The sequence below is a fragment of the Mycotypha africana genome (genome assembly GCF_025528875.1).
Source record: "Mycotypha africana strain NRRL 2978 chromosome Unknown BDF20scaffold_9, whole genome shotgun sequence".
NCBI classification, from domain to species: domain Eukaryota; kingdom Fungi; phylum Mucoromycota; class Mucoromycetes; order Mucorales; family Mycotyphaceae; genus Mycotypha; species Mycotypha africana.
The window spans coordinates 570,729-593,058 of record NW_026515733.1 but is presented as its reverse complement, the minus strand read 5'-3'; the positions used below and the strand labels follow the sequence as shown (position 1 = coordinate 593,058).

Here is a 22,330-nt window from a genome sequence, read left to right as displayed (position 1 = left end):
GGGGGAGGGGACTTGCTTAATTATTTGTTCTTGTTATGTATATTTTCTATTTCTGTAATGTACCGTCGTGAAAAGACTTCAATATAGTAATTGGCACCGTTCCACACGCTCACAGCAAACATAAGGATGAGGAATGCTGCATTCAACCACATGTATCTAAATAAAAGGAATGTTGGTATCGACGTAATGATGTTGTACACAAGCTGTAGCAGCATAAACATTTCCAGCTTGTACTCTTCTCCCAGTGAAAATGCTAACTTTTGAATGAGACTCTTCTTCTGTGTATGTGTTGTGTCCAATAGCCATGAATAAGAGGTCAAGCGAAGCCCTGATTCTACTTTGCTTCGTCGTCCCACCATAATAAACAAATAATAGAGTGTTTGCCATATCAGATAAGCAACGGTGGAATATATAAATACGTCTTTCAAGGTCGGCATGGCCCCTTCTTTTGTAATCTCTGCCAATGCTGGATATCGTTCATTACGTAAGTTGATCATGGCAGTAACATGGTCGCAAGCAGTAGCAGCAGCACTTTGTGCTGCCTTATCAATTTGCTGTAATTCCGGCATCCAACGTATGCAATACATCACCAAAGGTGGGAAAATATGGATAAAGCAAGATGTGACCTTATCCAACGAATGAAACACCAACGAATTTCTCCAAGTAATAATCGCCCAGGCGACCGGCCCATGTGTCATCACATACGAGGAGATGAACAACACTTTAGAGTCTGGGTACACCCACAAAAATAGCATGGTCATCGCATTGACATAATAGCAAATATCAAAAATAAAGTAATGCCATCGTTTGGATCGATAAATGACATACCGCAACACCAGCAAAATGACCAGCTGCACGCTGTAAAAAATAGGAATCACATCCGGGTAACGTAACGCCAATGCGGGTGCGATACACGCATTGCCGACGCCGACCACAAACGAAATTTTATCCCGAAGCTGAACTGTTTTTGCGTCTCTATTCATGCGTTTGTCAATTCTGTTATATTGAGCGACAAGTAAAGCTTGAATCCGCGCTTTTTGTTCCTCCAGTTTCTTTGTCTGCACTTTGATATTTTCTTTGGTTTTGTTGGTCCATTTGGATGATTTGCTGATGAATTCACGCTGTTTCTCCTCGATTTGGTTGGTCACTTGGTCTAAAGCAGCAGATAACATGTCTATCATATCAAAATCATTCTCTGATATGTACTCTTCAGATGTGTTCCATTCATTTAAAGAGAACAGATCCTCATCACCTAATTTTCTGCGATCGGTATCCTTTTTGACATGTATGTTGTCGACTGCTTTGGCTACTGTATCATCATCACCTGTGGCAATTTGGGTTGCAGCTATTAAATCCGCAGTGTTGATCTCTGTCGAGGCAGTAGTATTAAGGCTACTAGTACTACCATTATTCATATCCGAATCATCAGTGATTGTCATTTCGTTTAATGTTAAGAGACGAGAAAAGAGCAAAACAAAAAAAAAAAAAAAAAAAGAAGAAATAAAGAGGGGGAGGCTTTTGTGAAGAACCTTTTTTTTTTGTTTCTTTACAAGTGCTTTTCACTTGCTATTGCGCACTTTTTTTTTTACATCCCGACAATTTCAAATGTAGAGACCATTTGACCTTTTCGATTAAATTTCATGTGCTTTTTAATGTCAAAAAGTTTAGAAGGCGATAGCCAAATCATCACCCATATTTCGAGCACTAACATCCTTGCAGTGCAGATTTCATGATAGAGGAGCCTCTTTATGAATTTCTAACAAAGAGGCATCCAAATAGGAAATGAGTACTTTTTCTAAAGGTGAATGATGTTATTATAGAAGTCTGTTTTGAGTTTACACACTCACAGATGAATTCCCGATAATTTTAATTCTTGGGAGAGGCAAGTGTAAGTCTAAACATAAGAAACAAAGTATAAATTTAACAAACAAAAAAATTCACCTTAAATGATAGTAGAATAGACTTCGGAAACATTTCATTGCTAAAAAGTGCAATATATAGCATCCTGTAGAAATAGCTTAATTTGGTTTCTTTCTTTCTGTTCATATCAAATCACAAACAGTTGACAATGGATTTTTATAGAGAAGAACCCCACACGCATGACCATTCAAGGTGGCGCAACGAGTACCCAGAAGGTTTTTATCAAATGCATAAATGCTCATTCATGAGTCGCCAGCAGACTATAAATTACTAAATGGTAACCATACTTTTATAGAATATTATGACGGCAACAATAACATATTGGATTACCCTAACCGAGATCACCGTCAAGAGGACGCAAGTCGCTATCCATCCATTCCTGAAGAAAAATATTTTGCAGACACTGTTCAGCCACAAACAGAAAAGCCCATCTCTTCGGCAACGCCGACAACTGCAGCAGAGTCGTCCACCGCAACAAGCTCCTCCATTGACGAAACTACTCACCTTTCTCCATCTACTTCAATTCCTGAGGCAGAAGCAACAAGTTCATTCGCTTTTTTACCACTATCTAGTATGCCTGCACCTTTAACACCGGCAATAGAGACTGTCCTAAAGCAAGAACATCAACGTTCTGCCAGCAGCGACCGCAGTGAAATTAAAAAAGATCAGAGTCACGCTCATGACCTCAAGAGCACTATCAAAAAGGCTTCTGTAGGTGGCGATAATGCTGGAGGATCGACATCCTTCCATTTACCGCCTGGTACAAATTTGGGACTTGTTGGTAAATTAGGAGCGTATCAAGTGGCACACAAAAAACCTGTTTCGGCCGGTTCCTCCTCTTTTCATCAACACAGTATGCTTGAATTCTACCTTCTCATTTTCTTTGTTACATTTTTTGTAATGAAGAAAAAGTACTAATGAACATCACTTTATATAAAAGCTACTCTCCACTGTATCTATTGTACTCGCTCCTTTATCAATAAATTACTTTATAGAACCTGCAGTATGACAAGCCGTAATCAATACTTATTGTCTGATTTTGCACAATAAACATCAATTCACATCCACAAGACCTTTGGAAAAAACGGGGTTCATTATTAGCTGTCATTTGCAAATACAACCTTGTTTATGAAAAAAAAAAAAATCATCCAAATTCAAACAGTTCCGGCCATTATTATTATAACGGCCGTTGGACTTGAAAACCTTTGTCAACCAGCTCAAAGTAAGTTACTAAAGACGCTGATTCGCATAGAGCAGCGTTGAAAAAGTAGTCCTATTGATTGCCTAGAAAAGATCAGTTAGCATCAACCAAGGACAGACATAAATCAAATAATGTCTTGAATGGATATTTGAAAACTCTTTTTACTTTATTTATCAATTGATGCTTTTCCCTTCAACGTTCGTTTCATTAATTTAATCCTACAACTCATCAATGGCATGAATGAGCCGTCGATTGATGCCTCAAACGACTCCCACATACACACAATACTCGATGTAGATAGAATGTTCGGTATGGAAGAAGTTTGAAATTTTTTCTAAAATTAGCTTAACTCTTGGGTTGTCAGCCTAGTCTACTTTAGTCAAGCTATTAACTCTTTTTCGCCATACGAAAGGTTCCACACGGCGAAGTATCAACTTCGTTGCCAATGACAATGGTTTAGTTTCAGTACAGCTTAGCAACAAATGAAATGTTGTGTTGTGTCTTTTACAGCTTCAACTATCAAGGACTCAGTCATAGTTATCCTTTTACATACATACACCTGGACTTACAAAAAGGGTAGTAAAGCATGTAAACCAAAAGCCCAGACGATCAATAAAATCATGAAGGCTCTCTATGGTATATCTTTATGATTTCTTGGAAGGTCAAACTATTGTCATTTTGCAAGCGCTTGGTTCCTGCAGCAAGATTGTCTATCAATGTCTCGATAGCAAAGGCATTGTACCATGATATCTTTGTCAAAAGAACAAGGGACAACGCTTAAAGCCGTCTATTAAAGGGCGACTTGTGACGCAGAGAAACAAAAGCTCTTCTTAATAGCATAATCATCGGAAAGGCCAAACAAATATATGAGTACACAAAATCCATTGCGACAGTAAACCGTTCTAAGATACCCGCGTATAACAACCAAAATTATTACCATACATTTAAACAAGCTTAAGTAGAACGACTCCTTTACATTTTTCTGATAATTGTGCTCTTTAGCACAAAGTAAATGAAGTAAATGGACGTCAAACAATGAAATTATGTGCCTCAATTTCATACCCGATGCGTAGAAATCTTCTTCTTTATCACGACAATTTAACTTTCAATGCCAGTGAATAGCCAATCGAGCGACTGTATTAGTGTTCTAAAGGCGAATATATCATTATTGCTATCATCAACGAATGCTAAATTGCTGTTGGCTATAGCAATCTTTGTTAACAAAGCTGAGGATGATAGATGTACATATTCTTTCCAAAGCCCAGACGTCAGCTCTTTCTAAAAGCGTAGAGTTATCACTACTCAATATTAATTGAATCTCTTGCTTTCGTTGAATAAGTAATGCTCCAGATTCTATGTACATCAAAGAAGCTTTAAACTCTACTCAGATGTATACAATCGAGTTGAATATATTCCGCAAAATAGGTACTAATTGTGGCATACGACAACGATACTTGATTTTCAAAAGAACTAAGGCGCCAATATAATTGACATTTGGATGTAAATTGATACAACAGTATCAATTCTATAGCACTACAACCAAGGCGATTAGGTTCCTGAAGGAAGGTAGAGTAAGTTAGAAGAAAGAATAGTTATCTCAACTAATATGGAATAGCTAATACTATACCATGTGACTTAAAAGGCTGTTTTATCTCCAAAAATTGCAATTAGCTTCTGTTAAGTATAGTCAATGATTAATACTGATAGCGTGAATTGTAGGGCTGACACCTGTAATCCTTCTCTTTCAACCATTACCGTCAAATACTCAAAGTAAATTAACTATATTTTGATACTGGCAGCATTGTCTAAACTTACCTTAAAATTTGCTATTGTCCGACCCTTCAGCCTGAACTTGTATTTTAACGAGATGCCTTTTCTAATAACCAGGCCAGTCATATCGCAAAAGATGATAGCCTTTTATTTTATTGAACTACCACATTCACTTAATCACTCTTTCTGTGAATTTGTTTTGATTCGGACAAAACTACTTAGGGACAAAGTGACAGTAGAAGAAGAAACTGAATACAAATCAGCGGCATTGTGCATTATATTTCAGTATTGTGTTTATATGTGAAAAACGCAACACGAGCGTTAGCCCTTAATACATTTATGGGTCAGTTAACTTCCATTTTACTTCTGTCTATAGCAATCAGAGCCTCTGTTCGACACTAATAAAATAGCACATACAGATTGTGAAGATTATATTTGAAATGAACAGAACTTTATTATAGTTTTCTTTTTAACAAAGTGAAACAAGCAGATGGAGACAGCTTGAAGACGTGCGAGGGTGACATTGTACAAATCTACAAAGTTCCTGCGTCTCCGTTTCTTTCAAGTAAAAATTAATCAAACCAGCATCCCCATTCCTAGCTCACGTGAGCTTTTGCTTGCTTATTGAGATCACGATCAAAACTATATAATTGCAATTATCGTCATGATTATATAGTCTTTATCGGAACCGTACCTACAAAGAAAAAGGTTTATGTATTAAATCATAACAGAAACGTAATTTTGATGAGGATATTATCTCAAATACAACGCGTTTATTGCAGTATAATACATTCCAATACATTAAAAACGACAGAATATTTCACAGTAATTTGTTTCGTTTCATGAGATATACATAAGGACATATTAGCAGGTTGTTATAAATAGATCGAATTGAGGAGAAAGGAGTCGACTATGCTTCCTTGAGACATTCAAATTCCTAAAGGTGAAGATTTGTATGTATCCTAGAAAAACGTAAAGCAGAAGTTGGCTTATTACTTGGCCAGGAAAAAGAAAAAGGAGAATGCTATGGACCAAATTCTTGGTCAACCGTGTGCACTACATTTACGAAAAGAGGCGTAATTAAGCATATTCTTCGAGAGGGGATACCAAATATCAGTGATTGGATAAGAGTAACAATATTTCTCTCTTCACTAAGGCGAGTGAGGCGCCTTATAAAGGAGGGTACTTTTAGTCTGTATCAAAATTCATTGGAATTTGGGCAAAACGTACCAAATTTAGCCAAGCTTCAAAAATTACAAAAGGAAAAATTTTAAGCAGGAGGCAAATGTACATGCATCATGTCATTCGAGACAAAATCGGATCGAACTCATTCTAAACAACGGCTTTCAACATTTTAACAGTAATAAGAGTGAAGTTAAATTGTCACTATATAAACGAAGAACTTTTTGTTTTTCTCTTCCCTTCTTTCTCGTCTTAACTTTCTTACACAATCTCTACTTGTCTTTGAAAAATATTGTACAAAATGGCGCCCACATCAACAACAAATTCATATAAACATGTGGACCCACCAATCCCATCGACCTCGCGTGACTCGAAGCGAGACCAAAAATGCTGTATTATTAAGAGATGCCATCCACAAAGACCTTCCTTACACTTCAGAATATCCCCACATCCTCGCATAACGTCTGTGCCTTCCATTTTGCCTAGTCATTCTCAGCATCAAGATAGCAAACACAAAAAATTATCAATGGATATTCTCCTTGATGCTATTGATCTTGACCTACAAATGCGAGAAAACTTCAAAGCTGAATGGCTGAAAACACAGCAAAGCAGATACACTAACAGTGCAACAGCTGTCTTAATAGCTAGAAGGAGATCCAGATCAGCTCCTAGCGCACCGCCTTCCCACTATTTTCAGCAAAATCGAGCCTTCAACTCAGTTTGGACAGCTCCTAGTTGTAATAACCGTACGGTTACATCTGCAACAGATGCACAAGAAGTCGCTCAATTTATTGTAAAGCAGCATTTAAAACAGTCCTCCATTGTACAAAAAAGCATGAACCAGTAAAGACGATTATCCGTTTGTATTTTTCTGACTGCAACAAAAAACTTCACAGATAAAACCTATGCAAGAAATATGTAAAAGGATCCGCTGCTTAAAATACATATTCACATTCCTTTAAATTGTCAACGTACGTGTATACTTTTTCTTTACACCATTCCTTATTTTATGTTGCTACATAAATTTTTTTTTGTTATAAATTCATTATACATTCCATTTAAGTATATTCTTACACTTCCACTTCGATATAACATAAATCTGCTTCTTTTTCTTTCTAGTTGATTGATAAATCAACTATTTTGTATGATCTTCCCATTCCTAAATATACAGAATCTATATATCAACCAAAGCGGAAGAGATGCATTTTAATAAACAAAATCAATTGAACTTATTACATCCATCTGTTTTTCAAACTTATTTCGACACGTATGCTGAGAGTACTATGTTTTACATCAGGCTGAACAAATGTAAGGTACAGAAATCTTAATTTTGAATAAGCTATACTTATTGTTGTAGTATTATATATGAGGTATAAAATTTCTAACCTTGATGCCCCTAACTCATATCAGTCAATATTCCCGCGAGCGTATTCAATGAAAAGTTGTGGGTTAAAAAATAATATTTTAGCTTGTGGAGACAATTACTGTGTATTGCAACATTTCCAAACTCGCTGAACTCTGTTCTGTGTTCTATAAATTAAGAACAACACCTATTGTTTCCTTCCGCACATAGGTCCAAATCACCCCCTTTTAATTCACATACATGACTCATTTCTCATAGCTGCTGCATACATTGTAACCAATTAAATGATTTAGAAGGAATAATTATTGGAACGAATGGGAAACGAAGGTAAAAAGATAAAAGAATAGAGTACATAATACATTCTATAACTAAGAATAAACCTTCACCGCTTCTGCCATAATCCGGTCCAACTCCTATATAAACATTCATTGAATAGCATAGAATACCATGCGGAAATGGTAAAGGAGAAGCTTTTTAGTAGATAGACAAGAATACCCATTATTGATTTTATAGCAAAACTCACCTTTTCTAATTGATCCAGTCTTGTTTGGCTATCTTTGAAAATAGTGTTGATTTCATTACGAACAGCACTATTGCTATTGCTGATACTTTCTTGCGTGCGATGACTATGTTGGGCAACTGCGGATATGGCTGCACCACGAATAAGTACCATCAGGTCATTGATTCCGAAATCATCACAAAATAATAGCGAGCTATCTGATTCAGGACGCGGTAAATTTTTATTGTTATAGACCATAGCTGCATCAGTAGCGGCAGTAGGAGCAGCCGAAAGCTGCTCTGCAGCAATATGTTTGTATCCGCGATTAGGAATTGTAGGTGGGGAATAAGAAATTGGTGTCGGCGTGGCAGGGCTTGCAGTCGTAGCAGACATAGTAGGGGTGGTATCAATAGTATTGGTAATAGTAGACATATCTGATAATGTAGTGGTATCTTTACCAGCGTTTATGGTAGAATTTGTTGGTGAATTCGTCAACAGAGTTGTTTTAGTGTCAAAACACAGAGATTTGTCTTCTTCAGGACTACTGGCAATAAGTGTATCATAATTTTGTTGCTCTGCTATTGTTACTTTTCGATCTTCAAGTACAACTTGCGGTTGATAAAGTAACGAACTTAGTGACATTTGTTCAGGATAGATATCGTTGTTGATCGCTGAAGAGGAATCATGCCGTGGCATTGGTGTATTATGACGTGTCACACGGTGTGGTCCGGCAGCTATTAATGACGGAAGTTTTACATTAGAATCAAAAATACAGACAGTAGTCCGATTAAACAGAGAACTCACGGGCTGGATGACCAGGTGTTACTGCGTCGTTTATTGCTTTTTCTTCATTAGTATCAACTGTCCTTGTGTTCATTGCTTCAATCATATTCGGTTCAAGATTTCCAGTCTCTTTTCTTAATGGTGTCAAAATGAAATAAATTTCATCTCTTTCGGATGTTATAGTATTCACTGTAATAGAACTTCGACTATCCGGATTGCTATTTCTTTTATAATGAATGTGAGGCATATTACGCTCATCAAAAACATCTAACAGCCGTTGATCAGGGTCTACCAAAGACTGCAAACCATCTTGGTGATTAACACCTAGTCGATACTGCACTACTTCTTTGTCTTCTTCCAAACGTAACGACTTTATGTTATCATTGACGTCGTTCGCATTAATGGTTGAATTAAAGGCTGCTGCTACGCCATTTAGGATATGAAATTTCTCTAATAATAGAGTCACCGCATCTTTTGCTAAAATATTGACAGGAACTTTAATCAGTTTATCCAATCTTTTTTGGTGTTGTTGCTGCTCAACGTTATTTCCAGGATATAATGACACTCTTATTTGAATTTCGCCTTCTTCCATACGCTTGGTTCTACAGAATAAAAAGAATTGGACAGCTGTTTCTTCATTGTTGTTACTTTCTACTGCTCCAGTCGGACCTCCTAAGTGAACATTCTCACCCTCCATTAGCTGTGATATACGCCTCGCTTTCTTCAGAGACGGCATAGGTGTATTTAAGTGTGATGTCAACGACTGATAAATCTCTAATGGCTTGTCGGATGGAACAAGCGTAAGTTCGTCACCGTTTTGAGTTTTCACAATCAGAAAGTAGTCTTGTTGCAACGAGTCACTTTCCCGCCGTGATGGCTGTTCGATCGTATTAATCATATTTGCAGTTATATAATCAATCAGTTCTTGAGTAGTTGTGGTCGGATATACATCAACATATGTGTGTCCACTGAATATCGTGATATTTCCTGCATTTATCTTTAACCGTTTGGTTCCTGGCTGATCGTTAATCGTAGTAAGTTGGTCGATATTATTGTGCTCTGTACCACTGTTGGTATTGATGAGATATGGATCAATGGAGGTAATACTGTTGGATTGTGATTCGAGAGAAGCTGTTTCTAACGTTGAAGCAGTCGACGATAGTCTCTCCAAAGATGTGGATGAAGAAGATAACAGGCTTGCTCTGGGGTTATTGCTGACTGCTGCTGTATTTTTGTCATCTTTATTCTTTTTTTTATCTTTCTTTTTCTCCTTGCTATTATCGCGCGAGAAAAGTTTGCGAATACCGGATTTCTCTTTCTTACTGGGATTCTTTCCATTATTGCTACCCTTATCGTTTTCTGCTGCTGTATTGATGGGCTCGCTCAATAGTTTTTCTAGTTTAGCAGCCTTTTTCAGTTTTGCTTGTGCATCTGAATGGTGTGCAGTCGTACTATCATCACCATCACCCCGAGCAATACTTGGCGTCAGTGAAATTTTGATAGTCTCATCCTTTCCCAAATTAAAAGACTCCCTGCTGTCATTGTTGATACTTTCCGATTCCATACTAAATCGATCATAATTTTGATGCTCGTACATTTTTTGTCGCTGTTTTGGTTGCTCTGCACTTATATTGTATTGCGAATCATTTGTAGATGCTGAAGATATGGCATTTGTGTCAATTTTATCATATCCATTTCCATCGACTTCTATTTTCTCTGCGGTTGCTGTAGGTGACAGCAGTTGTTGTTCCTGTTGTTCAGAATGCTGCTCATAAGCTTCATCACAATATTGATGATATGGATCATCTGAACTGTATCTAAAATCATCATTGTCAGTACCCGGAACGATGATTTCGGAGCCATCTTCAGTATCATCGTCGTCGTCGTCGGAACGCATCTTTTCTTTCCATTGCTGGAACTCTGCTTCAAAATAGCTATCGTTATCGTCATCAACATTATTACCATAATAATCGTCATCTTCATCACTAAAACCACCATAGATGATTTGTGATTGAAATTTCACTTCCTTTGCTAAAGTTACTCTCTTTTGCTTCCTTGCTTTATTTGAAGGTGGAGCCGGGAATACATCTTGAATATCTTTTCTAGTAAGCTAAGTAGAATACCTGAATAAATATATTTTCCTTTGAATGAATATAGATGCCAAATTAGTGCGCTAATGCTACCTCAATATTACGATGCGAATTCAACCGAGCCAATCTTTCATAAGGTGTCTAAATCAACATTAAGTCATAAACTCAGACTTTCGTTTACAAAGATCAAATAGACTTTCGTACCTCAATATTTTCTGCAGGTATATAGCCTACTTCAGCTGTTTTCAAGACTTTAACCAGCCACCAATAAGAATTTGTATCATCTAGTAACGTTAAAGCATCTCCACGAACAACAGAAGCTTGACCATCGACAGTAGCGGCGAATGTATGTAATGCATAAACCATATCAAAATCGATATTCGGATCAGGAATGCTGAGTTCGGAACCTGAGTCATCGTCAACTCCCTCATCAAGTGCATCGTGCTCTTGATCTTGCCGTTGCTGTTGAGTAGTACCAGTATCGACTTCGCTATAATAGTGGTCATCGCTGCTGTAATGTTGTTGTTGGTATTGGTTATGAATAGGTCTGTTATTAAGAGTATTATCGTTAGTGTAATTGTCGTCATATTCATCATAAATGTCATGCTGATGACCGATAGTATAGAGTTCGGGATGACCGTCATTGCTATCTTCATCGCCCAAAACAAGACTTGAGTTATTTCCGTTGGTATCTCCTCTATAACCGGTCAGTCTTCGTTGATTTTTATTCGAATATGGCATATCAGTCAAAATGAAGGAATTGAGGGGCGTAGATTTATGTGTATAATCAGGAACACAACAAAAAAATTACTTTTCAATAAAGGCAAGTTTAACTCAAAACATGAATAAATGAAAGGAATGAGAATATAGAAAAAAGAGGATATTCCTCTGCTAATTCATTCACTGTTACCCTTTTTGAACTCCATTAGACTGCCCTAAAGGGTAAAACAAAATTAAGGGGTTAGCCAATCACTGTTGTTTGACAGAATTGCAAACACAGCAAACATAAGTTGCCCCAAAACAAAGAATTTGTGCGTTTACAATGCCTGTAGTGCCAAATAGCGCTTATTTAAAAATACCTTGCGCTTTTGAACTTACCATCTGGCGCTTTTGCTGAAACCCAATTTGTGCTTTAGCAACCTCAAATTACATAATCAATAAACGAGCAAAGTCAAATTGAGATTCTCCCCTTAATGTCTAATATTGAAAGTTTGAGTTTGGAAGTGCTTGCAGGAAAATGTGAAATAAAGACCGGACAAATCGTCGCTACAAATATATTTAAATTGGCGTGCGTTCAGGAGCTGTGAATTGTTGGACGAGCTACTTGACATGTTTAGAAATTGGAAGGGGAGGAAAAGACGGCTTTCATTGAAAGAAAGAAACAGATGGGAACACAACTGCAAATAGATGGCTATAAAACTGCAGCTCTCTTTTCTCTGCAAGCAACGTCTAAATTGCGAAGAACTCGGTCTCTCGATCATCTACCGATATCTTGAATTCTCATCATCTTGAAATGATTTTCTAATATAGCTCCACAATAGGAAATCAAACAAGCGTGCAAAACTGGTCATGTATTGTTAGAAAAGGTTTCCTCAACCAAGTTCTCAAAGAATTTGGATGATTCACCAGTTTCAAGAAGCAAACAACATGAAAATCAGCCAGATTCTCCCACTAATATCACTACTGACTCGTACATTGATAAAGGTGTCACATCCGATGATTCTCAACCAGTAGTGGCCGGGACGTTTTGATTTTTGACGACCACAAAGGCATATATAATGCTCCCGTATCTACGATTACCAAATTTCAAAAAGTACCATCGGGTTGCAATGTTCCCAAATCATTCTTGCAGTACGACTAGACCTGTGTCGAAAGGCTAAAGCCTTTTGAAAATTAGATGCACGCGAAGAATTGGCACTTAGTGGCATAATGTTTTGATTATGACATATTTATAAATACTACTACTCCTTTGAACATATTGAAGAGGTTTTGCAAGATATTGAAGCTATCAATTAAATTTCACATACCCAATGCTGACGAAGAAGAGTCTCGTCTATGCCAAAGTTCTGCTTATCATATGAAGCAAAAAAAAAAAAGAAGTAAATTATGATAATATTGATAGAATGTTGAACAATATGGAGAAGCAAGGAAAATTCAACAGCTGAAATACATATTATATTCTTTTACTCGAATCTATTGTATGAACTATCCAATCATCAAATCAAACGAAGCAACATTTGTGCACGACACTATCATGACGATGATTGATGTGTACTTTAGAGATCTCCCATATTCAAGTGCCTAGGTGCAGACAACATGAGCTCCTCCTGATCTGTCCAATTTACCAACATAAACCCCTATCTCGTGAACCATGCAAGCGTCCGATTAGGTGCCAGGATCTAATGCTTTTTATCAATTCAACATATTGATTGTTGGTTTAACAACAGCAATGAAAGCTGCAAACCAGTTTGAAAGTAAAGAAGAACAAAACAGCTGATTACACTTTATATACTCGATACTATCGGTTAATTTCATTATACAAAGATTTAGGAATATGAGTTGAAATCATGCTGATGCCTTGATTTTCCATGATGAAACACAATAGCATTGATTGGGCTATGTATGTAATGATGAAAATTATCTCTGTATGAGTGGTTGGAGTTGTTACTATTCTGGTGTGGCTCATAAGGCTGCTGCTGTTCTCGGTATAGATTAGCCATCTCTATCATATTTGTCCGTTTCAACATTCGCGGATCATATGTTCTATACGCACTTCCTGCTATAAAATATTCCATATTTTCTGGTGTTCCATTGTTAGGTGTCAGCTGAGCATAAGGGCTTTGATCTCGCTGATGGTGTGCAAAAGAAGACAGCGTGTCTTCATAGTGGTTATCATGTACATGCGGTCCCGTTGATATTACCAGCGGTTGCTGAGGTGTATATGGGTCTTTGCTGCTAGTATTTTTGAGTAATGTAGTACTAATTTTATTGCTAAGTCGCTTCAAAGAAGTTTTTACAGAACCTCCAGTACTGATAATGGCTTCATTGGGTCTGATTATGCGACCAACGTTTGCAGCAGTAGTACCAACATAGTTCTGATCATCGTCATCATCGTTGAATTTGTAGAATCCATTAACTCCTTCTGTCGAGTCATCAAGTTCCAAATCCTGATCATTTACGCTTTGAAAATGCAATTCACCGCCATTCAGTTTGTTCTGTAGATGAATAACCGAAACATGCTTGACACTTTTATGTCTCGTCATCCGACTGACAAACGGCTTTTTAAATGTTCTATTGCCACCAGACGAACCATAAATTTTAGGAAGCAAATGCTGTACTTTTTCATGAACCATTGGTATGGGCAGTTCAGAGAAAAAGGCAGGATACCCAAATCTGGAGCCTACCGTATTCTCTGAATTTTTTATGCTGCGACTGTCATTGGGTGCGTTAGTACGCGCAGCTGATGAATGACCGAAGTATGTGTTTTCAATTTTAGTGGTGTAGTAATAAACATGAGGATCAAAGCGTCGATTGCATATAATTTTAAATAAAATAGTCAGTAGCGGTAGGGGCGCGACAGCAACGGAAGGTATTTTCGCACTTTTCAGATTTAGGACACCAATCATTATGAGTTGAAATAGCATGGTGGAGACCAATAACCGATTGAATAGTGATCTCCAAATCTGTCCGCCTGTTTCCACTTTTGTAACATAAATATACATTAAAAGGTACTTGAAAACCATCGTTGCTAAGAGGTAATAGACGAGTGTAAATGGCAGGACCAAAGGCGCAATGACAGAATACACTAGCCCGACCGTAAAAAAAAATAATAATACATTGTAGAATAATGGATATTCGAATGGTGATGGTCTTGTGAACTCTGAATTGGCAACCAACCGATTAGCTCGAGGATTTTCAATAAAGCAAGCATTGTGGCATGTATTTTACCTTGCAATTGGCGAGGACTTGGCCGAGTGAAAAATTTTCTACATAATATTGAAGCATCGTTACTCATCTTCTTTATGGAAAGGTAAAGTCATCCATTAGTTATTGTACCTCAATGTTACTAAAACCAGTACTGTAACTTGAGCCAAATCCATGATTACACCTAAAGCTTTTAATGAGACATAATTAACCCAATATGTAGAGACATCTATAAAAGTGGTGAATATCTCACGTTAGAACAATAAAATTCATCTTGACAGATTCATAGAGGTGCATGTTACCACTAAGATTTTTCGCAACTTGTGTTAAATTACTTCCCATAGTGGTGAAAAACTGGCCTGCAGTTAGTGTCGTTCCATTTTGAGCGGCTTTTTGTATCTCTGTGTATACGGCAATAAGTGTAGATGAAATTGTAAAGACAAGTAAATTATTGACAATGAAAAAGATAAATAGTTTCGATAGGACCTGCCTGTCCAAACTTGTCCCTGTAAGGTAGCCTTGTTGCTGTGACATAAATCTTAATATTTTAGGAAGGATGAAGAAGAAAAGAGCCATTACAATTGGTGTAAACCAAGAGCTTAATAGTGAGACAAACGTCGAATGCTCTTTGATGAATTTGGTTGAATTAGGGAAAAGTCGTATCAGTGTCTTGACATTGGAGGATGTCGATAAGAAACTGCAAGGAATGAACCAAAAAAAGACAAAACCGTAGAAAATGCAAGTTACGATTAGTCGCTTACTACGCTTGACATGCTCATTCATGGTTAAATTGGACCATATAATGTCTTTAGGCTGTGGTGCTAATGCAACAGAAAGTTGTGCCCCCTCGCTCAGTCTTTTTGGCAAAGACTTTATTGGGGAAGATGGCGAAGCTAAAAAGTTAGCAGTGGCATGTGCCCAAGATACCTTTTCAAATGTTATCCAGCCGTAGTTGGTAGTTTTACTGGTTGATATTTTAGAACGCTCGCTTGTGATCTTCTCCTGTAGATCTTGAATCTTTTCGGAATAGTAATTGATTGCATCGACTTTGTAACCACCACAGCTGTTAAGGTAACCTGCTATTCGTATAAGAGGGCGCTTTTTGTTCTGTATCAATTGCCCATCTAGTTGAACGTATGTGTAACCGGTGAGATGTGATAATCCATTTCATACAAACGTCTTCAGCATACTGCTACTGCACCTTTCAAATGATTTGATAGGATAATCTCAAGCTGTCGCACGGCTTTTTCATGCTCTTCAACATATTTTGCTAACTCTTCATTTTGAATGCCAATGTTGACTTGTTGAGCTGGATATGTCAAGTTTAAACTTTCGACCCATTTCGATAGTGCTTCATTTGTTCTCATAGATGGTGGAACATTGGATATCATTAGAGTTCTGCTATGCATTGATTGCTGATAGTCATCGCTTTCAAAATAATGTTTTCGGAATTCGACATATCGTGTATAAAACCTCCATAAGAAAATGTATATGATTAGAGAAAATAGCCAAGTGCAGGCTGCATGTGACCAATACCAATCTAAGTTGCCATTGGAGAAATGAAACTTGCCGTCATAATAATTTATCGTTGAAATTGATAAGAATTCTACACCTGGAGGAGGCGGCCATTCCCTGTCATTGTTAGATTATTTGGTATAGAATGTAAGTATCATTCCTTAGCGCGGTTTGAGCTTCTTCAGAAAACTAACTTACCCAGTGAAGGATGTGGCAATTATATTTACAGGAATAATAATACACACACCGACAAATGTGAGTACATAAAGCATTCTTCTTATCAATCGAATAAACTGTATAAATAATATAGCATCGTATCCTATCTTTTCAATAAGTACAGCGTCGGATGTATATATTACTGGAGAGAACCAAGCAAAAAACCCTTCAAAAAAAAGGGGGGGGGTAAATCGATTTGAATCCGTAAAGCTCACAGGTAGCCGTTAGAAATGTGAAATGTTAATCTTAGTACCATGACCCAATGGCGGAGGCTGTTTACTAATTTAGCAGAAGATTATGCTTATTTTTAAGACACTGCCTTCTTTTTTGTAGATAGGATCAAAAATATTTCTGTTCACATACGTCTTTGACGAATACTTGTATTTGGGAGCATAGACAACTGCAGTAGTAAAAATAGTGAATACAGTTGTCTTCAAGAAGTCTCAATTGCCCTAACTTACGTGAATTGTTCGGTCGCAATATATTAAATAGAAATAAAACACCAACTGCAATTGCTATGTTGATACCGAGTTGTGTAGCCATACCATTCAATGATAGTCGCGAGTCTTCCTTACTGTCTGTATTGTTATTCATAAGTGTCTACACTATTTTCAAATTGCTAAAGTAAGAAACACTAAAATGATGAAAAGAGAACGGGATGAAAAAGGAGACAATCAACAGCTTTTGATTTAATGCATTCTTTGCTAGTGTAATAAAAACACATGTTAGTGTAACATAACTATTAGTCAATTTGCAGCTGAGCCCTGAAGTGTATCATTACAGTATTTTAGGTTTCATAAGAGACGATTTTGAAAATTTTGTGGATGAAGTCGGTACCTTAATTGGGACGTTTCTTTTTTTTTAGTGGACTATAGACTTTTGATTTTAGACGAAGTAGGATTTTATTGTAGATCTTTTTACATTTTAGACGTCAATATTAATTCTGAAAGCATATGTGAAAATAACATTATCGTTCATCGTAGCCCTACTTCCTTCTGTAAACATCTCTCCCAGAAACTCTCAGCGTGCCTTACCCATCCAAGACAATCATCGGGCGTAACTGTTTTGATTGCTTCGCTGATACGTGGAGAGAGCTCATCACCTTTTTGAAGAGGATTCCTTCTGATGCCTGCTTTGATTTTTGCCCAGCATTCTTCAATTGGGTTCAAAAATGGTGAGTAAGGGGGCATGAATAGCGGTTTGTAGCCGCGTTTGTTGATAGTATCGACAACGAATTGCGCATGGTGGATCCTGCAATTATCCATTACGATAAAATAGCCTTTCATGTCCAGTCTGCCCAACGTATCCATTACAACTTCCATGAATTTCACGTAATGATAAGCAGTGGTTCCTTTAATTGGCTTTTTTGGAAGTTCTTGAGTGTCAGCCTTTCTCTTCTTTGAACTGGACTGTGGTTGATATTGCTGTTCGACCTTAATAGCATCACTTATGCTCAAAGGCTGCACCTTCGAAAAATCAATGATGCCGCGAGCGCAGATACAGCCAATTAGACTAAGGTTTGCTCCTTTTTGAGTCATGACTTTAACAGTAGCATAAGTACCACGCTTAGACCACGCACGACTTCTCATTAGTTGCGTATTGAAACCTGCTTCATCCACAAAAACACAATTTTCTTGAAAGTCAACACCAGCAGCTTTCCATTGACTAACAATACTAAAACGAAGCTTGATTGTCCTAGGCGCATCTCTTTCTGAAGTATACTTGTTTGCTCTTTTTAAAGATAGTGAACACTTAGTGGTCATATGCTCCCAGAGACTGGGTATCGAGATACTCAAACCTTCAAATTTGGCACAGAGCTCCTGTCTTGCAGATTCAATTGTTGTCGAAGGTCTCGCATCAAATAATGCTATAAGAAACTCAGTATGTTCTGCAAAAAGCTTCTTTGGTCGGGAGATGCCGGTTCTTGGCTTGCTACCAGGAAGGACTGTACCATCACTAGCATTCCACTGATCTAAAAACTTATAAGCGGTGGACCTCGGAATGCCACACTCAACCGCAGCTTTGGGAACTGTAAGCCCAGCCTCTTGGATTAAGTGAATCAACCGTCTAATGCTGTGCTCACTATATTGCTTGCGCTTCTTGGACTTATCCGTTAATGCGACAGTGCTGAATTCTGTTGTTAATTCTTCAACAGTTTCTTCCATTTTCGCATCATCGACTACAGGGCGCCGCTGCATTTCATCATAGTCGACGAGCTTCTCAATTTGCCCGAAAGTAACAGCAATTTCATCCAAGTCAAAGTAACAGCAATTTCATCCAAGTCCATAGCAAAAGTATTCTCGGAAAGCATAGGCTCACTTGCAGGATTATAATTTATGTAATCCATGTTGCAGGGATGTGTTTATTTTAAAGCAAAAGAAATCTACTCAAAATATTTCGTCTACCATAAAAGCCCAGTTCGTCTAAAATTAAAAATCTATAATCCACTAAAAAAAAAGAAACGTCCCAATTAAGGTACCGACTCCGTCCACAAAATTTTCGAAATCGTCTCTTATGAAACCTAAAATACTGTATAAGAGGAGACAATAAAGAAGACAGCCCATTGTAATTACCTGCCATCATCGTCCTTTACACAAAATACAGTTGTGGATAAAAAATTTTTTGTTCATTAAATAAATTCTTGTACACTACGTATATTGAATCAAAGCTCTTTGTAATAAAGGACTATAATACATTTTCCTTCTGGACATAAATAATCATAAATAATGATATGTGCATGCGAACAGTATAGTAATAACGTTAAATATAAAGCAGTTGGTAAAGGATAGTAAAGGAATAAAGGTAAAGTGCATATATAAAAGGTAATAAATGTATTATGAATTACTAGTTACAACATTCGCTGATTATACAAACCCTCTATAGGAACTCATAATAGCTTCTCGAGCGTTGTCGATATTCAGATTTAGAGAGCTACGCTTCTTATCGCCAGATTCTGAAAGCGTGCTTGAGGAGGATAAAAAAGCTGAGTTATGGCCGTTATCATTTTGAGGTTGACCAATATTGTTTTGTTCATACGGCCCTACTATAACAGGCTTATTAGGCGAGACAAATTGAGAGAATCGACTCATCAATGAGCTTGTACGGGATGTTATATTTGCAGGTATAGTGGAGGAGGAGAAGGAAGATGCAGTTGAAGTGATTGAGTTTTGCCTAACATGCGTTGACGGAGTCGAATATTGTGGATAGATAGAATTATTGTTGATATTGTCGTACTCTGCTGCACTTGATTGATTAGCCAGTAACCAGTCTCTGTGAATCTGTTGTCGTCGTTCTTCTTCGGTTATAGGCGTTTTTGATTGCTGTTGCTGCTGCTGTTGAGAAACAATGGCATTATTTACAGATCGAACAGAAGAAGCGCGTCTAACTTTTGCAGCAATATTATTGGCGAAACTTAGTCTTTGTGAAAGGCTTCTTGTCACCATATCGCCCGTTGATGCACGTTTTCTATCCATATCTTCATTTATTAACGATCCTCGAGTCATAGATAAACCGCGTTTGAAAAGGTCATCTAGGGATCCCTTTGACCCTCGACGTAAGGAATCCAAACTTGCCCTTGCCATATCTGTTGTATCCTTCAATTTTTTCAGCCGGCTACCAGAACCTGCTGAAGAGATAGAGGAAGTATCACTTTTTTCCAGATAAAATCCACTTGTTCTTCTGTCATTAACGCCAGGTATAATACTGGAAGCAATGACATCTAATCTAGCTTCTCGAATCGAATAAGCTGTGTTTAACACAACTTGTATATCATTTATAGGATAATTCTATAAATTCTAGCATTAGCTACCGGCTTTTGGCAAGTATTAAGTACACGCGCTACATACCTGCAAGATACGCATATTGTCAGCGAAATCACCCTGTATCAAATCTTGACGAATGCATCTATGAACAGTCTCTTAGTTTAAAGAACATTGCTTGCCTTCAGTATTCGAGATATTACCACGACTTACATAAGCATTGCTACTGCAAAGTCTAATAAAAATTCAAACTGTGTTTCATCAACCCCTTCTTGTGTATCTCTATCTGACAATATGGAATCCCAAAGTCGAATGACATCTGGCAAATCCCACTCTTGTGTGCATAATACTGTAATCCAGCGAAACGCATAATACTGCTCTTTGATGTCTTTTTTGTCGAGATCTCGGAAAAGAGGTCTATCAAACCAAGCTAACCTTTGACTCATACGCCACATAGTTGCGTTAATTCCTGTGCTTGCATCTTGATCTAACGAGCGTACAAAATGGTCCCTCACATTTGACATTAGAGCAGTAAATACAAAAAATGAATCGGCTTCCGCGTAAGCTTGTGATTCCACATCGTCCTCTGCGGGTTTAGCATTGAAAACGTAATATATTGGTGCTAAAAGTTCATTCATGCCTTGCACATAACCTACTCCTGGATTGAGCTTGGCATAAATAAAGAGGATACGCTCAATCGCCTCCCAGTGATAATCCATCATATAAGTGTCTGCTTCCAAGGCCTTTCTACCCATATTCTGCGAGGCGCCATTATTTCGATGCTCACGGGATCCTACATCCTCATTCAAATGGGCAATACGACGAAATAAGGACCTTCTGTTTGGTATATACGGACAAATAGGTTCCAGTTGTTGTGGGTACTGATGTTTCTTTGTATTGCTCATTGCAAATCTTGATGTATTACTTTTTGATCCAAATGCAGTTGATAATTTTCTAACAATACTTTTTGGTGAAGTTATGATATCTGTTCCACTATCTATTATTCCTGATGAAAATGAGCGTACCGAACTCTTGGAATTAGATCTGGCTCTTGCTGTAGATGTACTTCTATTGTTTGTTGCAGCAGAAGTAACATTCAAAATATTATTGGAATTATTAATACTTGTTGTACTATTTAATGCTTTAAATGATTTTTTGGACGCAGCGGAAGAAGATCGAGGCCGTCCCACCAAACCAAATGAAAACCTTCTTGTCAAGGATTCCTTTTCGCTCACTGGTTCTTCTGTCAGTGTGAGCCCCGATAGTGGGTCGGTCAACTCGTTTTGGACCGCATTATAATGCGAGTTGCTGGTAATTATGGCTTCGTCGAGATGATATGAACTATTGACTGGTGGTGATAAAGGATTCAATGCATTCACTGGTACATAAGTTTGGAAAAAGGAGATATCCGGTAGAGTACGTCTAACATCTTTATCTATTTGTTCCAAAATTGAGTTATCTTGAAAATAAAGCGTCCATTTTGATTCAAGCACTGCATTTAAAGGCTATTTCACAGTTCTTGTTTGGTTATTGCCTATGTCAATCGGTAGTAACACAACTGTAGTAAACTTACATGATCTGTCGATGGTGGTTGTTCCTCAGGCTCCTCTAAAAAATCTCTAACCCAATTCTACCAACATGAAAAGAGAACATGTAAGTGAAGTTAAAGATAACTCAAGGATTCAACTGCTTTAACGTACTTACGTAATAGTTGAGTCTTTGCCTCTTTAAAGTTGATTCCCACAAACTTTTATCTGGTGGCAAATAGCCAAGAAGCACCTTCCAGGCTGTTGCACGAATGCCTGGCTCGTCAGGAATACCTATAACCCATTTGCTCGTTGAAATTTGACAGCCATAGACTGGTTAAGGTCAACCCTTTTTTCTTACCATGAAAACAAGTATTGCGAAATTCCTTCATATTAATGACAGGAGTCCAACTGTCAGTGGTAAAAGCCCCTATTTTGTCTTTGCTACTATTGTCATTCTTGGCACTCAGAACTCGACAAAAATACTTTAATCTTCCCCCAAAAATAATTGCGTGAGCTCTTTCATCCTATTGATATAGGTGTTTGTTTGAATAGTTGTTTTGCTTGAGTATACCTTTCCTTA

The 22,330-nt window shown here is 37.5% G+C and overlaps 7 protein-coding genes across 7 annotated transcripts; 3 read left to right on the top strand and 4 right to left on the bottom strand.

The window, feature by feature from the left end:
• Window positions 1-20: 20 nt before the first annotated feature.
• On the bottom strand, window positions 21-1,711 carry BDF20DRAFT_907330 (uncharacterized protein; the record flags this gene model as incomplete). The annotated part of the gene is made up of 2 exons (XM_053083370.1): window positions 21-1,260; window positions 1,590-1,711. 2 exons carry the CDS (start codon window positions 1,709-1,711, stop codon window positions 21-23), a joined length of 1,362 nt encoding a protein of 453 aa, XP_052933428.1.
• A 130-nt stretch (window positions 1,712-1,841) lies between these two features.
• On the top strand, window positions 1,842-3,169 carry BDF20DRAFT_691928 (uncharacterized protein). The gene is made up of 3 exons (XM_053076047.1): window positions 1,842-1,888; window positions 1,954-2,135; window positions 2,216-3,169. Exons 2-3 carry the CDS (start codon window positions 2,069-2,071, stop codon window positions 2,836-2,838), a joined length of 690 nt encoding a protein of 229 aa, XP_052933427.1. The 5' UTR covers window positions 1,842-1,888; window positions 1,954-2,068; the 3' UTR covers window positions 2,839-3,169.
• A 1,060-nt stretch (window positions 3,170-4,229) lies between these two features.
• On the top strand, window positions 4,230-6,165 carry BDF20DRAFT_989930 (uncharacterized protein; the record flags this gene model as incomplete). The annotated part of the gene is made up of 6 exons (XM_053085309.1): window positions 4,230-4,388; window positions 4,639-4,692; window positions 4,809-4,891; window positions 5,009-5,191; window positions 5,353-5,456; window positions 5,858-6,165. The coding sequence occupies 6 exons, from the start codon at window positions 4,230-4,232 to the stop codon at window positions 6,163-6,165; spliced, it is 891 nt and encodes a 296-aa protein (XP_052933426.1).
• A 209-nt stretch (window positions 6,166-6,374) lies between these two features.
• BDF20DRAFT_837958 (uncharacterized protein) lies at window positions 6,375-6,920 on the top strand (the record flags this gene model as incomplete). Its single annotated transcript, XM_053079105.1, has 1 exon — window positions 6,375-6,920. The coding sequence occupies one exon, from the start codon at window positions 6,375-6,377 to the stop codon at window positions 6,918-6,920; it is 546 nt and encodes a 181-aa protein (XP_052933425.1).
• Window positions 6,921-7,625: 705 nt separating this feature from the next.
• BDF20DRAFT_885660 (uncharacterized protein) lies at window positions 7,626-11,688 on the bottom strand. The gene is made up of 5 exons (XM_053081943.1): window positions 11,013-11,688; window positions 10,902-10,949; window positions 8,740-10,828; window positions 7,960-8,669; window positions 7,626-7,849 (listed from the first exon to the last, which is right to left on the bottom strand). Exons 1-5 carry the CDS (start codon window positions 11,547-11,549, stop codon window positions 7,805-7,807), a joined length of 3,429 nt encoding a protein of 1,142 aa, XP_052933424.1. The 5' UTR covers window positions 11,550-11,688; the 3' UTR covers window positions 7,626-7,804.
• A 2,431-nt stretch (window positions 11,689-14,119) lies between these two features.
• BDF20DRAFT_792711 (uncharacterized protein) lies at window positions 14,120-17,063 on the bottom strand (the record flags this gene model as incomplete). The annotated part of the gene is made up of 8 exons (XM_053076219.1): window positions 14,120-14,688; window positions 14,757-14,794; window positions 14,865-14,961; window positions 15,035-15,856; window positions 15,934-16,364; window positions 16,542-16,673; window positions 16,842-16,863; window positions 16,925-17,063. Coding segments are annotated over 8 exons (2,250 nt in total), but the record flags the coding sequence as incomplete, so codon positions are not given.
• Window positions 17,064-19,327: 2,264 nt separating this feature from the next.
• On the bottom strand, window positions 19,328-22,139 carry BDF20DRAFT_915436 (rab-GTPase-TBC domain-containing protein; the record flags this gene model as incomplete). The annotated part of the gene is made up of 6 exons (XM_053084316.1): window positions 19,328-20,248; window positions 20,309-20,366; window positions 20,435-21,726; window positions 21,795-21,851; window positions 21,926-22,041; window positions 22,109-22,139. The coding sequence occupies 6 exons, from the start codon at window positions 22,137-22,139 to the stop codon at window positions 19,328-19,330; spliced, it is 2,475 nt and encodes an 824-aa protein (XP_052933422.1).
• Between the last annotated feature and the right edge of the window lie 191 nt (window positions 22,140-22,330).

Bases quoted from the DNA above. Each gene is read 5' to 3' on its own strand.
- BDF20DRAFT_691928 (XM_053076047.1), top strand. From the start codon at position 2,069: ATGGATTTTTATAGAGAAGAACCCCACACGCATGACCATTCAAGGTGG. The intron at 2,136-2,215 runs GTTTTTATCAAA...ATACTTTTATAG, and splicing joins GCGCAACGAGTACCCAGAAG to AATATTATGACGGCAACAAT.
- BDF20DRAFT_885660 (XM_053081943.1), bottom strand. From the start codon at position 11,549: ATGCCATATTCGAATAAAAATCAACGAAGACTGACCGGTTATAGAGGA. The intron at 10,829-10,901 runs GTAGCATTAGCG...TATTCTACTTAG, and splicing joins ATTCGCATCGTAATATTGAG to CTTACTAGAAAAGATATTCA. The intron at 8,670-8,739 runs GTGAGTTCTCTG...CGTCATTAATAG, and splicing joins AACACCTGGTCATCCAGCCC to CTGCCGGACCACACCGTGTG.